General features: G+C 39.2%; 2 protein-coding genes across 2 annotated transcripts; both read left to right on the top strand.

The window, feature by feature from the left end:
- The first annotated feature begins 395 nt into the window (after nucleotides 1-395).
- si:dkey-42i9.4 (uncharacterized protein LOC492503 homolog) lies at nucleotides 396-1,781 on the top strand. The gene is made up of 3 exons (XM_067414766.1): nucleotides 396-557; nucleotides 726-862; nucleotides 1,141-1,781. Exons 2-3 carry the CDS (start codon nucleotides 745-747, stop codon nucleotides 1,470-1,472), a joined length of 450 nt encoding a protein of 149 aa, XP_067270867.1. The 5' UTR covers nucleotides 396-557; nucleotides 726-744; the 3' UTR covers nucleotides 1,473-1,781.
- Nucleotides 1,782-2,882: 1,101 nt separating this feature from the next.
- ippk (inositol 1,3,4,5,6-pentakisphosphate 2-kinase) lies at nucleotides 2,883-18,188 on the top strand. The gene is made up of 13 exons (XM_067415625.1): nucleotides 2,883-3,097; nucleotides 5,106-5,165; nucleotides 7,984-8,079; nucleotides 8,185-8,251; nucleotides 8,634-8,755; nucleotides 9,810-9,899; nucleotides 10,247-10,305; nucleotides 10,750-10,822; nucleotides 12,640-12,919; nucleotides 13,217-13,352; nucleotides 13,744-13,846; nucleotides 15,478-15,557; nucleotides 15,637-18,188. Exons 1-13 carry the CDS (start codon nucleotides 3,017-3,019, stop codon nucleotides 15,839-15,841), a joined length of 1,452 nt encoding a protein of 483 aa, XP_067271726.1. The 5' UTR covers nucleotides 2,883-3,016; the 3' UTR covers nucleotides 15,842-18,188.

The following is an 18,188-nucleotide window of genomic DNA, read 5'->3' as shown; positions in this document are numbered from 1 at the left end:
TTTTTTTTGCTTTAAAGTTGTGGACTGCAACAATATATCTGTGTTTTTACATATAACAAAACTTTCACAAATTATGAAAGTTTTTTCCATAATTTTTAATTGTTTAATTGTACCAAACAAAACAAAACTTTTCATGCATTCAAGTTGTGTACACGTGAAATTGTTCAATACAAAACAAAGCAAAACATTTTAAAAATATATATAAATAACTCATATAATTAACTACACGCACTATGTATTATACATAAGAATGTAAATGTACTCATTGCAACAACTACAATTTACTACTTTGATACGTGAGACTCTCACTGTTTATGGAAATGGGTCGTTTATGACGTCACCTCGAACTCGCGCGCTGATTGGCGGATGCGCGTGGCTGCAGAGTGTTTACCATCTGAGCTCAGAACTGGAGCTGCACGTACTCAACCCACCACCGAAGGAGGAAGTTCGCGGTCGAAAATATACATTTATTCGCCCGTTTTTACAACCGCAACAATAAAAGCCCTCAGAAAAGCTGTGGAAACTCTCGGTGTCCTTATTCCGAATCCCTGAAGCAGGTCAGTGGTGTTTAAGGCGCGATTTTTCGTGTTGTTTTGAACAAAGGAACATGCCAAAGACACTGGCCAGGCCTGTTGAGTTCAGATAATTGAGTTAATTGATCCCAAAAACTCGTCTGTTCTCATATTTGATCGTGTATCACAGTTTTACTGCGTTTTCCCTTTCAGCTCATGCAAAAACTTCACGATGAAAACCGAGGTCTCTACTGCTGCTAACTTTGTCACACGTCTGTTGAGGGGAACGGGACTGCTTTCAGAAGAACAGCTGCAACAATTCAGATTCTCTTTGGAAGAAGCTTTAGGGGGTAAGATAGGATTGGACACGGTCTTTCCGTTGTTTAAAGTAAATTCAGGTATATTATAATCCAGAATACATATTTTGTAATGAAAATGACCATTGTTTATTCTTACAAACAAAGCAGCCGAGGATCAGACTAGATTTATTGCAGCACCAAAGTCCATTCAATGAAACTTGCTCCATTTTAACCCTAATATGTTTTAGCAAATTACCAAGGCTGAAATCTTTGGCAATTAATCGCTGTGTTTAATTGTACCAATGCCCAACTTTGTTCTTTCATTGCAGATCATTATCAGCACCATTGGTTCCCAAATGCACCGTGCCGAGGTTCGGGTTACAGGTGCATCCGGATCAACCATAAAATGGACCCTTTGATAGGCAAAGCAGCCTGTACAATCGGAATCACAAAAGAACGACTCTTTTCACTGCTGCCAAGTGAACTTACCATGTGGGTCGACCCATATGAAGTGTCCTACCGGATTGGAGAGGACGGGTCCATATGCGTGCTCTACGAGTCTACGCCTCCGTCGGACCAGCCGGACAGCTGCAAAGATGAACTGAGAATCGCACAGCCGAGTCCGTCCAAATCCTTCGGCATGATGACTTGCTCCAGCTGAAGAATGATTCTGGCTTATGAGCTGCTTGTGAGGGCAGTAAATCAGGCATTGCTCACATTTCTTTTTAAATCTGTTTTTTTTTTCCAGACAGATTTTTTTTTTTTTAAATCAATGGTGAAATCTTCATCCTATTGACCTCATGGTGAAAACAGATGTATTTTGATTAAATGTATGTTTTAAGCTCCCTGTACAGTCATGTTGAATATGTTTTGTTTTTTAAATTTCTATTAAAAAGGTTTTCTATGAATTTCTAAAAAAAAGATTTTGTGGTTATTCCATGTAACTACATACATAACTACATAAAGCAATCCTTTCCTCTTCTTCTTATCATATTGATATGACTTATTCTTCCTAAATGTATATTTGGAATTTGCCTATAGGAAATATCAAATTACACAACTGATATTCATTACTTCTAAATATAATAGAAGCCATTGCATTACATCTGAAAGGGTATAGTTCACCCAAAAATGAAAGTTGTCGTCATTTATTCTCCCTCATGTTATTCCAAACCTGTATGAGTTCCTTTCTTCTGTTGAACACAAGATATTTTTTTTAAAATGTTGGGAATCAAACAGACGCTAGCCATTGACTTGGCATTGACTGTTGATGTCAGTGGTTACTGTCAACTGTTTGGTTTTCAACATTCTTCAAAATAAAAAAGTTGAAAGTAAGATATTCTTCAATTAAAAGAGTTCTGAACAAAATTAGTCTGAATAAACACTGACAGAATAAAGAATGAACTCGATGCGAGTCACAAAATAAAAAGAAATGGCATCAATATTAATAGACATTTTTTTCTGTGGTAAATTTCTTATGGATTATCTAAAGTTTTAAAAAACTTTTCTTATGGATTTCTTCAGTTTTGTGTGTGTTTTAAATATTTACAAGTATTTAGTGGTCTCTTAATATTTTGAAAATGGTATGAATAGAACAAATAAAACAAAACTCACATCATTGTTTTAGTCTTTTTTTTAATCAATTAGATATTTTCAAATCATTTACAACACAGAAACCCCCTGACTGTTTTCAACTTCTTGAATCGTGCAAATTATATTTATACACGATTTATTGTATTGATATAATTACACACATACATTGTGTGTGAATATACAATACAATCGCTACACACACAACTTTATTATACTTGCATTATTTATATACCACATTGGGCATCTTGTGACTTTTTTCTCGTTTCTTTTTCTGTAACAAAAAGAAAAAAGTCATGCGTTCATGACATCATTTTATAGTTGTAGTCTATAAACTGCAGAAGCGGGCTAACATTTGATTGTCATTTTTAGCATCCAATCAGCAGATGCATTAAACAATGGCAAACACTTTTGGCCAATGAAAAACACTCAATCTCTGCGTCTGACCAATGAGAGCGCAGCGGGGGCGTGTCCTCGCGAAAGCGGTAGTAGCGCTACACCCGTCGGTGTGTCAGACGCGGAGCCACCAGAAGTTTTGCGCCTGACCCCGATCATCTAGCCCAGAGTGTATCAAATCTGCGCCAAAACCCGATCAGTTTACGGTTCTTCTGGGTTATGGAACTGGATAAAATGGACGAAACCGACTGGAAATATCACGGGGAGGGGAACAAAAGCCTGGTCGTGTCTCATTTGCAGGTTAGTCTTTAATAGTTACTAGCTTTTAGCTTAGCCAAGATTCATTTCAACTCAATCAAATGTGATTCAGTCAATATGAAATTAGTTCAAACTCTTTGTAAAGGACCTAGACTTTAAACTTGGGAGCTTTATACCACTATTAGACGGATATCAACTCTTTCTTTGTCTTAAAAGGGTGTTGTCAGGGCTTCAAAGCTAGTAGCCACCTAGCTGGCTAAATCAGTTTTCATTGATAAAGTTAATGTACACCATGTGGCACATGTGTGTTATCCATGCCACACCCACTTTATGAAATATAAAGTTTATTCAAAAAAAATTCAGTGGCATATTTAATGTAGGATGCATAATGCTGTGGCCGGTTGAATGAATGGTCAGGGGTGATCTTACAGTGTGAGGGTGGTTTTGTGCATCTGTCATGGCTCTCTAATGGGAAGTATCAGAGAAAAGAAAATAGACACTTCATAGTTTCCCCATCCAGGATTGAAATTTCAGATTGGAAACCTTTAGCAGTATAAAGTGAGTTTTAAAACAGGATGTCGGGTATAAATGTTGATTAGAATCGGTGGTATCATAGATGTTGATCACTTTTATGCATTTAGCCATTGGCCAAAGTGCATTCAAAGATTAAAAGATCTTGCCACATCATTTTTTAACAATGCAGCATTGGTTTCAGATTGGGTTTTTGCATGTAAAAACACACAAGCCAGAATCCTCTTTATATGGGCAATTGATAGAAATTGCTAATACATTCAAGTGTTGAAGATTTGTCTTAGTATGATAAATGAAAAAGTTATGGAAATTATTATTTATCAGTTCAATGACACCGTTTAGCGTGTAGTTGACTCCTTTTTTCACTATGATTGCGATACCAGGGCCCTGTTTTGTTAAGATCAAGGATATGTTCCTGTAAACCGGGAACAGCCTAACCTTTGTCTGATTTCCCAGCTCAGTTGTGGGTCTGTACCCTTATGCGATAAATAAACTGAATAAACCATTGGATCGCTGGTTCAGGAGCCATAAACTGGTTGGCTTTGTATTACAGATTACAACACAAGTGTGTATCCAATCACAGGCAGCTGCCCAGGACAACATTGGCCAATATGCTATTGTAATCATGTCAACTGGGTGTGGAGAGACCGGGTGGCGCTTTAATGCAGATTTCCAAGTACTCCTGTAGTCCTGCGAGGGCTTGTCCTTCTCTATTTGCTGTTTACAGACATTCTTTCATGCTCCCACACTCTAGTGTGGATTTCTGTCACGTTGCCTGGCCTGTTTTAAATTCTTGGAATAAGAGCTGAACCACATTATTTTGTGTGAAAGACCGAGTAAGATTGTAAAAACTGATTTGAAGGCATTTCAGTTGCACATTGAAATAAGATGTGTCATTTAAAACGTTTTCGGGGGAAATTTCAGACAAAAAAACAATGGCTAGGTTTATCTTTTTTATTTTTTTATTTTTATTTTTTCATGACATTTATTTCATGACAATTAAACACTTTTCCCCTCACATTCTCATTAGAATATTTTTTTGGTTTAATTGTATATATGCAATGGTAATTAATAATAATGAAGTATTATTAAAATGAAAATGACTTACAATTACAATGTTTTTTTTGTACGTTACTGACGTTAATTTTGTGGGGAATTATACTTAATTTCTTCACGAACATCATCCTTTTATGTTTGTCATTTCGTGAGGCAGAAGTAGGTTTTGTAAACCTTGAGCAAGTGTATTTAGAAACTGCATTTGCGTTTTAAGTGCCCTTCAGTTACATCAGACCATAAAACAAACCGCCAGTCAGTGAGTTTGTTAATGCGATGAGGTCACCTATCTTTGTGGAACTTTTTATGTATAAGTGTATTCTGGGAAAAAAACGTAATGTGTATTCAAACTACAGTCTCACACTAAACCTTATACATAGGATTCCCTTTTTTTAAAAACCAACATAAGACTGTGTGAAATGAGTTTTGTGAATTCTGTTTTTAAACGTGTTACTTCTCATTACAGCACTGTCAAGTTCTCCGTCTGTTAAAGTTTCCCTCGGAAGACTCCGCACATACACGACAGGTAAGACTTCCCCAAACTGATATTACTGAACGGTTGTACTTCCCCAAACTTCTCAAATATGCACTATAAAGCAGTATTGTACAGTAACCAAGAGATCTCACCATGCTGCAACTGAAGAAAACGTGCAAATAGAAAAAAACACAAGTAAATGACATCATCAGAAGTTTGACAACATATGTGCTGCTAATACAATGCAACGAAATACAAAAAACACCTGTAAATACGCACAACACAACCAAATACAGAAACACGCTGGAAATACGCACAGCTAGAAATGACAGAAATGCTGGTATCGTCACATTTTTAAAAATTCAGTACCGACTTGGTACAAAAGTACCGGTACTTGTGACATCCCTACTCACAACACAACCAAATACTGTCAATTTAGTGCTGGGCGATATGGCCCAAAAAAATTATCACGATATAATTTTCCATATCAGTCAATATCGATAAATATCACGATAAATGTAACATTTTTATTTCTTTAAAATTTAAAGGCCTATTTTTGCTCCTGAGTGAAAGAGGCAGAAAACAGACAGTTAACTGTGGTTTTAAACTATCCTTTATCGTCAAAACATGAAAAACACTTCCCAACAGGTGAACAATTTATTAAAACTGAGGTAGATTTATTTATTAAAATATTAATTGTGGTAAGCATTTTTTTACTCTACACTCTATATCAATAATATCATCACTTAATTGTGTAAGTAGTAAAACACTAAAAATGTAAACAGGCAAAAAGAAATGAAAAGCGTTTTAAGTTAAGAAACATTTTGAGTCCTCCCTCTCTTGCATCACAGGTCCACTGTGCATTCTCTCTCTCTCTCTCTCTCTCTCTCTCTCTCTCTCTCTCTCTCTCTCTCTCTCTCTCTCTCTCTCTCTCTCTCTCTCTCTCTCTCCTCTCCTCTCTCTCTCTCTCTCTCTCTCTCTCTCTCTCCTCTCCTCTCCTCTCCTCTCCTCTCCTCTCCTCTCCTCTCTCTCTCTCTCTCTCTCTCTCTCTCTCTCTCTCTCTCTCTCTCTCTCTCTCTCTCTCTCTCTCTCTCTCTCTCTCTCTCTCTCTCTCTCTCTCTCTCTCTCTCTCTCTCTCTCTCTCTCTCTCTCTCTCTCTCTCTCTCTCTCTCTCTCTCTCACACTCACACACCTCACCGACACCTCACCGACAGTGGGCCGGAGAGGCCATTTCATTGGATGAAATTCTTTCTCTTTTGATACATGCGATGCTGAGTCATTAATACATCACCAAAGACAAACAATTATGATAGAGATGTACAAGTCCGATGTTTTAGTGATTATAGTTTGGTAGCGTTAGCTTGCAAGTCACCCACTACAACTAACAAGGTAATAAGCCTGCTGTGTGTGAATGTAGTTTATACCGCTGTGTTGGGCTTAATGTTATATGGAAGAACTTCGAAGAAGCACGATAATAAATTCCGCGTGGTGAACCTATGATAAGCAGCCCACGCACGACACTCTGTTTTATGTCGAATGGGATCGCCAAAATATCTCCAAACCACTGAAGTTGAGCGAACTAACTTCAACGATATCTGTGTCCTCCGAGCTGGTCGTGAGCGCTGCATTTTCTTCACTATTGCTCATTTTTAATCGCTCCACTTCACTCCGATCCTCCAAGCCTGTCAGCCACAGACTGTAAAACACAGCGCGTGCAGCACCCAGAAGCCCGGTCTGCAATACGCATGCGCAGCATTACGCATAGCGCAATGTAAGCGCAATAAAACTGCATTACGCATAGCGAGTATTTGTAGTGTGTTTCTGTATTTGGTTGAGTTGTGAGTATTTGCAGTGTGTTTCTGTATTTGGTTGTGTTGTGAGTATTTGCAGCGTGTTTCTGTATTTGGTTGAGTTGTGAGTATTTGCAGCGTGTTTCTGTATTTGGTTGAGTTGTGAGTATTTGCAGTGTGTTTCTGTATTTGGTTGAGTTGTGAGTATTTGCAGTGTGTTTCTGTATTTGGTTGAGTTGTGAGTATTTGCAGTGTGTTTCTGTATTTGGTTGAGTTGTGAGTATTTGTAGTGTGTTTCTGTATTTGGTTGAGTTGTGAGTATTTGCAGTGTGTTTCTGTATTTGGTTGAGTTGTGAGTATTTGCAGCGTGTTTCTGTATTTGGTTGAGTTGTGAGTATTTGCAGTGTGTTTCTGTATTTGGTTGTGTTGTGAGTATTTGCAGCGTGTTTCTGTATTTGGTTGAGTTGTGAGTATTTGTAGTGTGTTTCTGTATTTGGTTGAGTTGTGAGTATTTGTAGTGTGTTTCTGTATTTGGTTGAGTTGTGAGTATTTGCAGCGTGTTTCTGTATTTGGTTGAGTTGTGAGTATTTGCAGTGTGTTTCTGTATTTGGTTGTGTTGTGAGTATTTGCAGCGTGTTTCTGTATTTGGTTGTGTTGTGAGTATTTGTAGTGTGTTTCTGTATTTGGTTGAGTTGTGAGTATGTGCAGTGTGTTTCTGTATTTGGTTGTGTTGTGAGATTCTGTTTGATTCTGTATGTTTTATTAATTTGCTGGTGTTTTTCTACTATTTACATGTGTTTTCTTCAGTTGCACTGCATTGAGCACGCTCGTCCACCGTAATATTGAAGTATTTTGAATTTTCAGTATAAATGTAATGGTAAATTGTTAATTAAACTTGTAAATAGTCCATCTAATTTTACAATAGTTTTGTGTTTTCTTGCACTGTGTTGTAAGTAAAGTGTTTCTTTAGGTACAAAGGGCATCTGCAACCATGCAAATGTCCATCAAATGTTTGGTCTCGGTCTGTTTGCATTGTCACAGTGTAGTATCAGCTCATTTTCCTACTTGTCTCCTAACAGACCGCAGAGCAAGCTTTTCGACACATCCTCAACATTGTGGATTATAGTAAATATGTCATGACGCCTTTGTTGGGGGAGAAATACGTTCACAGTGGAGTAAGTTACAGTTTAAGAAGTGTGTGTACATAAATACATCATGTTGCTTTTACACAAGCCGTGCCTCAGCGAACGAGATGAAAATAATGGTATTATTGTTTACAGGAAGTTGTCAAACTACCGCTGGACTTTGTGAGACAGCTGTCGCTGAAGGTCCAACAAGAACGACCTGGTACGAATGACCATACTTTTTTCCCCTTTTAAACATTTGGTGAATCTTATCAAATCAGTAAAGAAAACGTTCATATCACATTATTCTACAAAAATAATAGAATAAAAAAGCTAAATAAACTGAAGACAATTTAAGATTTTTTAGGCATTACTCTAAGCCTTAAATATTCTGGTTCATTACGGTAATGAGAGTTTAGAGGAAAATATTCTTAATTCCAATGCAGATAAAGTCCTAAAATAAGCATAATTTGTTACTTTTGGTGATTCACCCACTAAAAAACATCAGTTTGTTCTTCATGTAAACATATGGTATGTGTGTGAGATTCAGTCACTTGACTGGATTTGATGTTGCGTAACGGTGTTATGATCTTTCCTTCATGCAGAACTGCGCTGTGACAAGGTCATGGACACATTCAGCGGGTGTGGTTTATGCCTTCCTAACCTGACCCAACTCCCTCTTCACCACCTCAGAGACCACAGACCTCCAATATGCGTCGAAATTAAGGTAAACTCTACTTTCAGCTTCAGGAACTTTCCCTAGGACCTAGGGACTTTTGGGCGGTACTCGGTGTGTTTCGACCACAAGAACCAGGGTCTAAATACATTTCCGGGTAAAGATTTCCCCCTCAAAACGGCCCTGCTCACGATGTAATACTTTTTTAAAGTTCATGAGCTTTTGGGGGTGGGACTTGGACGCTGAACATGCTGATTGGTTGAGCTCGCGCTGATTTTTATTTCAACCTAAAGGTCAGTTGCGGTGCATGCAGTAAGAGTCTTTTGCAATTCGAATCAACAATGGAGTATAAAAAATATGACGATGATGAGGTTCAGGCTTTATTACGTTTATTTACCAAAGACGAAATCCTGTGGGCTCTGGAAAGTCACGTGCAAACTTTCGTCACCGGTACTTTAGACCGTGGCGGAAACTCAGACAGCAACGGGTCTGGGGGGAAAAAATAGTTCCTGGGACAAATTGTTCCCGCACTTTTGGTGGAAACGGGGCTTATGTTTGTGTTGGTGTTTACTTCAAGGTGGAATTTGCACTCAAAATTATATTTATAGTTTATAATCCGATTATAATCCGAGCTATAATTTTTATACCCACATTTTGAAAATAATACAATTTCGAGACTAGTGTGCCAAAAACCTCGCCTTGTTTAGTGTTGCATGTCTTATCACATCCGGTCATTGAACTTGCTGGCATATGTTGATGGTGTTTTTTTATATCTTCATCCCATTAGGGTGTAGACGCACTGTTTTGTTAAACTGAAAGCTTTGAATCTCATATAAAACAAGAACTATTTTTTAGGGGTCAGTTTATTATAAACATCCTTTCTTAGGGAAGTAAACCACAGTAGCTGAATGACTCATTGGATCTATTTGTGTGGAATTCAATCACATGGTCAGCCGAACAAACGGGAAGGTGGCGCAAATCTGATCTGAAAGGCTTGTTTGTGTGTTCATAAAAAACAATGAACGTTCTTTGCATTAAGTTTGTTCACCAAGCTTGCAGATGCAGAGATATAACTACATATTTTCCCTTCTTTTCCCTCCTCCAGCCAAAATGTGGATTTCTACCCTTTTCGAGATATATAACCAAGGACTGTAAACGCAAAGTTTGCAGATTCTGCATGCATCAGCATTACAAGGTAAATATCACTTACGAATCTTACAAAGGCCTTGTCACTAAAGTATCTGGTTTATAGAAGAGAAGCCTGATTTCTAAGTGAACTTCTGCTTTAACAAAAAAAGAGGATGATTCAGTGAAGTGTAAACATCCTGATGTCTGTTTGTACTGTGCACTATCATACAATCATTCCTTTGGGGGTTTGGCTGAAGAAGATGTACAAATACAAAATCAGTTTCAAAGTAGAGGTGAAATGGAAACTGGAGAGCGTATCATCATTAAGCGACTGCCCCTATAGCTGGCGTACTTGACCGAAACAACCCTATTAGTAGAGTTTACAGTAAAATTCCTAACATTATTCTTTTACAGTTAGCCAATGGGAAGTGGAAGCGCTTGAGCAGATATTGCCCCCTGGATCTCTTTTCGGGGTGAGTCACTGCTTCAGTCACTCAGTGCAGGAATTCAGAGCTGGATTTGTATCTTTCGCTGATGGTACGACCTTTAGCCAGCATTGTTAACAAATCTAACTGACTGTGGCAAAGAGATTCACCGAACCAGTTGCGTCACTGACCTTTGTTATAACCAAGAATTTTCCACTGAGAGACCACATTCACCAAGTTTTTTTTAAACAAAATTTGTGACTCACCTTTTCACTATGAAATCAGCCCTGTAATCTTGCATGCAACGAAGCCTTCATACAGCTGGAAAGCTAAAAACAGAAGGTTCAGAATCAGATCAATCCATATATAATCTCTTAACATGTTAATTATTGTCATGGCAAAGCATTTTTTTCTCCCTCAACTTTTCTTCATTGTTTTCAAAAAATGTATCTCGTTTCAAACCTTAATGTTATTGAATAACTTGTGTTCCAGGAGCAAACAGCGAATGTACGTTGCATTGAAGAATCTGTTAGAGGAACCACAAAACAACTTGAAAATCTTTAAGGTGAATATAAACTTCTGTAATTTGAATTCAGTCCCAAACCGTTTCATTTCAGCGTGCTGTCCGTAACCCTTATTCACAGCAGTGCCATCTTTGGAATCTCTTCAGTGGGTTGAACTGTTATTTAATGTGTTCTTGGGTTGTTCTGCTGATTGAACACTGCAAAAATATCTCTCCAAGAAATTTCATTAGACAAAAAACTTCAGACAAAATCAGCTGTGGAAAAGTAATCTAGGAGCTTTAATACAGTGGATGCCATTGAAAAAACAGTAAGTCTATTCATCACAGCCTCGCTTTCATCCCTGTCATGGCGCCGCTTAGCCTAGAAATCTAGACGTACCCTAGCGGCAGCAAATCTAATCTGCCCGCAAGTGTCGTCTAGCAACTCTCAATACTCTTCTGAGCTGTAAACGCCAAACTCTTGCCGGACCAATCACATCGTGTATAGAGTCGGTGGGCGGGGCCATAATGACGACGGCCGAGTTGCGTTTGCTGCTTCTAGTAAACACAGAAACTGGCGAACAGCGGTCTTTCGAATCAGCTTTGACTGCGACTCTGGAAGACTTGGAGTTAAGCTTTTCTCAGAGAAAAGAACAAAGAACGGCACTGAAGTCATTCTTAAAAAGGGAAGATGTGTTCGGAGTTTAGCTGACCGGATACGGCCAATATTTAATCTATCAACTAGCTCTGTTTCACCTTCGTTGCTCTGGTTGGTGGTAGCGCTATCCTATCGCGTGCAGAGGGAGTTTGAAAGACAACCGTTTATCCCGCCTCTTGGATTGAGCCCTGTCAATGGTGAGTTTCCAGACCAAACATCTTGATGTGGGTCTGGCTTGTCAGGCTAGGCGCTGCTCTGACTAAGGTCGGTTTTCCGGACTTTATACTTCAGAGTAAAGTTTTAAAACGTTCCCTCAACTTCCATTGATGGAATGTTCAGCGTTCAAAAGTAACTGACAGCGATGTCATGATTATTTGCAGTTGCTCTCAATTGTAATACTTTAATTCTTAAGCAAATCTTAAGTTATATTTATCCTGAATTAGTACTACTAAACACATTTTAAACTGGTTTACTGGTCTTAAAGGTTTATATTTTTAGGACTTGTGTGGCACACTTGATCTGGATGTGTGACTAGCTTAAACTAGCCTAGAAATCTAGACGCACCTTAGCGGTAGCAAATCTAATCTGCCTTGAGTGTCTAGCAACTCTCAATACCCTTGAGAGCTGTAAAAAACATACTCTGGTCGGGCAAATCACATCGTGTACACAGTCGGTTGGCGGGGCTTAACATTATGATGGCAGAGTTGCGCAGCTGCGCTTGCGTGCTACTAGTAAACACAGAAGCTGGCAAACGGCGGTGTTTCAAATCAGCTTTGACCGCGACTCTGGAAGACTTGGAGTTAAGCTTTTCTGTGAGAAAAGAACAAAGAACGGCACTGAAGTCATTCTTAAAAAGGGAAGATGTGTTGAGTTTTGCCGACCGTATATGGGGAAAGTTTAATCTTCACGTTTAATAGCTTCAACTAGCTCCACTTCACCTTCGTAGCTCTGGTTGGTGCAGCGCTATCCTATCGCGTGCAGATGGAGTTTGAAAGTTTATCCCGCCCCTCAGATTGAGCCCTGTCAATGGCGAGTTTCCAGACCAAACATCTTGATGTAGGTCTGGCTTGTCAGGCTAAGCTTATACCACCTAAGACCAGCAAATCAGCTTAAGCTGTTTTTTCCCCCAAATTTGCTAAAATGTAGCTAAAAGAAGGTTTGATTCATTAGAAAGGGTTATGAAAGAAGTTGCATTAACTTCTTTTGTTTCGCTTTTTTTCAGGGTGGAGAGTTGATATTTAGCTGTAAAGACGACGCCAAGCAGCAACCTGACTTGAATGATCTCATTCAGCACCTTTGGCCTTATTTCCCCCATAGTAACAGCCTCTATAACGGCCACCAGCCTGGCAAAGCCGTCCTCAACGAGTTCATTCAGGTGATCTGCTCCTCCCTGCTCAGCGGCGGGGACTCGAATCGCTCGGGAGAGCCCAGGAAGATGCACTTGTCTGAAAGCAGGCCGCACTGTGAAGCCAGTCCCTTCCCAAGGGACCTGCTCCGCAACGGTGAGGACTTTACTGGTGACTGCTAACTAATGAATACATGGAATGGTTTGTTTGGCATCTTTCAGCTAAAATGTTGCTAAAGTCTCATATTAGTCTCAATAAAAACCAAGTAATCATTTTACTGTTTAGTCACCGTATATGCGTAGGAGTAAACTGGAACAAAACACAATGAGCATTTCAGACACATTAAGGGCATGCAAAAGGCCAGATTATTGCTGTAATATAATATGACAGTAATTGTAAATCTATTATGCAAGACCAAGTGTACATGTTGAGCTCATTTTCATATCTTCACAGGTAACCATGGCCTCCCTAAAGACAGTGTCCTTTCAAAAATCCTCCAAGTACAGATGCTGGATAACCTAGATATTGAAGGAATCTACCCTCTGTACAAACGTGTGGAGCAATATCTAGAGGAGTTCCCGAAAGAAAGGTGAATGTTTAAGCTGGGATATTGAGTGCTACGCTATTTATCTTTCTGATCAATATTCCAGTGCAAGAATGCTTTGTTCTTGCTGAGCAAAGTTTCTATTGGGCGGATATTTCAGCCTACACCAGATCACTATGTGCCGTGTTCACCTGAACTGGAATGTTTAAAAATGCAGTACAGTTGCTGAATCGCAATTTGTTATTATATAAATTATATTATATGTTACAGTCTCCTGGAAAACTTTACAATGCAAACACTAGGTGGCGCAAAAGACTCATTTGTGTGTGGATGTTGTATTTTGTCTAGTAATGAGGCACAGCGGCCACATGGGGGTCCTGTGCATTGTGGTCATTGGTAATTTCAACATCTAATCAGCATGCGTTTATATTTCCAGAAACCGACTGCAGATAGATGGGCCTTATAATGAGGGTTTCATGGACACCGTTAAGAACTGTCCTGTTGAGGACGACGGCTCAGTAGAATATGCAGTTGGGAAGGTAAGACTGCGAGCATGTGATGCTTCTAAGTTTAGGTGTGAATAGGAAATGTACAGGTTGTTTCACCTCAGAATTGGGGATTTAAAAAAATTAAAATAAAGCCTAATTATTTGCATTGTGATGTTGTTTAGGTGACAGTTAAGAATCTTCCCACCTTAAATTCTCATTCTTAAAAATTATACATTCTACCAGTTGTTTATTATAAAAATAGCGTTTTATCGATACACCAATCAGGCATAACATTGACCTAATGTCGAAATATTGTCGTAATATAAGCCCTGACCTGTTGAGGCACGAACTCCACTAAACCCCTGAAGATGTGCTGTGGTATCTGGCACCAACATGTTAGCAACAGACACTTTAAGTCCTGTAAATTGCGTGGTGGGGCCTTCATGGATTGGGCTTGTTTGTTCAGCACATCCGACAGATGCTCAATTGGATTGAGATCTGAAGAATTTGGAGGCCAAGTCAGCACCACAAACTTAATGTTTACATTGTGGCAGGGCATCCTGCTGAAAGAGGCCACAGCCATCAGGGAATACTGTTTCCATGCTTGGCAGGTGGTACGTGTCAAAGAAACATCCACATGGATGGCAGGACCCAAAGTTTCCCAGCATAACATTGCCCAAAGAACCACACTGCCTCTGCCGGCTTGCCTTCTTCCCATAGTGCATCCTGGTGCTATGTGTTCCCCAGGTAAGCGACGCACACGCACCTGGCCATCCACATGATGTAAAAGAAAACGTGATTCATCAGACCAGGCCACCTTCTTCCATTGCTCTGTAGTCCAGTTCTGATGCTCACGTGCCACTGTTGGTGCTTTCAGCGGTGAATGGGTCAGCATGGGAACCCTGACTGTATTCTGACACCTTTCTATCAGAACCAGCATTAACGTCTTGAGCAATTTGAGCTACAGTATCTCATCTAACTTAATTGTACCACACGGGCCAGCCTTCGCTCCCAACGTGCATCAATGAGCACTGTTCTTTCCTTTGACCACTTTTGATAGATACTGACCACTGCAGACCGAGAACACATCATAAGAACTGCAGTTTTGGTGCTCTGACCCAGTCATCTAGCCCAGAAAACTAGAAAGACCCCAGCGACAATTTGCTGCCAGGGTCATCTAGCAACTCTCTTTTGGCTTGCGAGCTTGAAAAAACAAACTCTAGTCAGCCCAGTCGGACTAAAAGGTCGTCTAGCAATAACAATCTGGCCCTTGTCAAACTTGCTCAAATCCTTATGTTTGTCTATTTTTCCTGCTTCTAACACATCAACTTTGAGGACAAAATGTTCACTTGCGGCCACGATAAAATCAGTGTTAATCATTTCATAATGTTATGCCTAAACGGTGTATTTATATTTTTTTTTTGGTATTGAATAAAAGTATATTAATATATACTTTGAATATGAAAGTATATATATATATATATATATATATATATATATATATATATATATATATATATATATATATATATATATATATATATATATATATATATATAAAGAAACAAACTAAAAGTATTGTAAATATTATTTTGGGACAAAATGACTCATTTCTAAGTGAGATTCACTCTCAGAGGTACAATACAGACCTTAATTTCTCCTTGCATCTAATCACTTTACAGGTTCATCAGTATAGAGTTGCAATGACCGCCAAAGACTGCTCAATCATGATCACATTTGCACCCTGCGAAGAAGACGAGGAGTACGTTTGTTTTCTCTCTTTAATGAAAGATTCACCTCAGTGTTTGCGGTCGTTTTACCTTCCATTTCCTTTGTTACAGAGACCAGTTAAGTCTGGAGAAGCCTCGTTTTACGTATTCCGCCTCTATCCTGGATCTAGACCCTAAACCATATGAAGGCATCCCTCACCAGTACAAGCTGGACACCAAAATCGTCAACTACTACCTGCGGAGCACGCAAGCCCCACCCCCCTCCAGCCTATATAAGGAAAGGCAGGAGTGCACGCTGCTCTTCCATGCTGTATGATACACCTCCACGAGTGCTATTTGGGAAATGTGTTGAAGATGAGTTGAAACAGTGATATAGTTTTGTTCTTTTTGTCTGGTAGTCTGTCTATCTGTTTGCCCTCCCACCATGTTCTGCGACGTGAAGTTGGCAGCGATGGCGGCATTTGTGGGCTGTTGCTGGGACGACCTTTTGTTTTTCTTTATAGAGGGTGATGTTCTCACTGGGGCTGGTCTCCTGAAGCGCAGAATACCTGACTGAGTCAGTCATTGGCTGTAAAAAAAGAGGACAAGGAGGTTGTGTGTGTGTTTTGTGCAGTGCTGTTGGGTGTTTCTCTCACGCAGCAGCGCTACTGTGGTTTCCAAGTGCCAAAAGTGGCTTACGGCGATTTTCCCTAATGAACGTTTTAACATACATCAGCTTGGCCGTGTCAGCAGTTGCTGTAAAGACAGTCTGGAGTTTTTAGCAAGACTACATCCCTAGAGCTCCTCCAACCACTGACCCATGGCGAGCTACAGTAGCAGTGTGGCAAGTTATACTGACAAGCACAGACCTGTTGCATGCTAGAGAATGAGGTTACGCTAACACTCACTATCCATAAGATTAGATTTTATGAATTTGAAGAGAAGTCTAATGATATTACTCTCTAATGAAAGTGTATTTTTATAACGCACGCTTGCCTGGCGTAACCGTCTACCGCCATATACAAATCGAAGTGTCTTATTAAAGGATAGTTTGCACTAAAGAAACATTTGGCCATTGTTTACTCACCCTCATGTAATTGCAAATTTAACCAAAATGGCTGAAGAATCTTCATGCATTTTGGCAGTTCATTCTAACAAACTCTTTTTTTGGGTCTGATTTGGACAAAACGCTGTTGGGTGAGCATGTAGTAAAAAATTTGAACGCAAGATCATCAGTGAATAAACTCAAAACTGAAGTTGTATGGACTACATTTATGGTGCTTTTTATTTGAACTTCAAGTATGTGGAAAAAACATTGTAGAAACCTCAGTATACCCACATGAAGGTGTGTAACTAATGACTGAATTTTCATTTTTGGATGAACTACTTCTTTAAAGCTAGTCTATCATCTCGAACGCCACTTTTTTATTCCCGGGAAAAAAAACTGCTGTAAAATGCTAGATCGGCTGTGGCCGTCCATCTACAACTGCTCTGTCTTTGAGTTTGACATTATTATGCTTAGTTGTCATCTGCTTTGAAATTGCAGACTAGAAAACAACCAAAGGAATTCATTCCCAGCAGCTTAAACGTTACAATGGCTACGTTTGGCCTTAGTTTTAATGGCTGTAATTGTTTGAAGAGCCAGATGTATTTCATAAGTCGGCCAAAAGATGGACAGCATGCCGGTTATTAGCCCAATACAGAAGCAAGTTGATCCAGCAGTTTTTGAGAAAAGCAGTATATTGCTATGCCACAGAAATGGCAGTGTTGATTTAACGTTGTGTGCAAGTTTGGCGCCTTTTACCGAAAAACCAACCACAGTGAAACAGTTGATGCAAAAATTTTACTGTGCGACTTCAACACTAAAGATGGCACCTCATGGTTGCCATTTTGTCACGGGGAATATTACTGTTACAAAATACTGTGGCGTGAGTAATACTCATGCTTCCGTTTACCTCTTTTACCGTGATGTTGACTGCGTCGGCTTGCTTGCTCAACTCAAAGCCGTCAATGCAGTTCTCATCAGGTGAATAGTGTTTGAGTTTTACATGGATGAACATTCAACATTGCCAAACTGTGTTCATGCTCCCTTTTGTCTTAATGTGAACTGGTGTCAAGAGAAGTATTATACGCCTTACCTGTGAGCGAACACGCTTTCGTTGTCCAACCAATGGCGTTTGTTTGACGGTCATGTTGCTCAGTTTTGACGTGTTATGATGTTAAGTGCAGTTTCTCCACACCAGACATTGCTGTATTTGCCTTAGTTTTAACAACATCTTTCCCCTTATGAACCAATGAACCAGAGATGTTATGAGTCTGAGGTGGTGAAATTGTGCTTTCCTAATGAAATAAAGATCTATAATCACTATGTAGGTAGGAATAGACATTAATTCTGTTAATAAGTAAGAAAAGAAAGAAAGATCACAGTGTCTGTGATGGAATCTAATGTTAAAATTTAACTATTTGAAAATACAAAGTGGATTTTGCTGTCAGACATTTTGTATTTAAAATTATTTATTTTTCTAGCTCTTGTCTAATGATGTATATTTCCATACAGTGTGGACATATCATGCGTAAAAAAAGATTGACACTTAGAGATGGCATCAATATGTAGTTCCTAACGGGTGATTGTACAGGTGTTTATATGAAATAAAATGATTAGATATGAAGTTCTGATGACATGA

This window comes from Pseudorasbora parva, chromosome 14 (assembly GCF_024679245.1).
Source record: "Pseudorasbora parva isolate DD20220531a chromosome 14, ASM2467924v1, whole genome shotgun sequence".
NCBI classification, from domain to species: Eukaryota; Metazoa; Chordata; class Actinopteri; order Cypriniformes; family Gobionidae; genus Pseudorasbora; species Pseudorasbora parva.
This window is presented reverse-complemented; position numbering and strand designations above follow the sequence as displayed.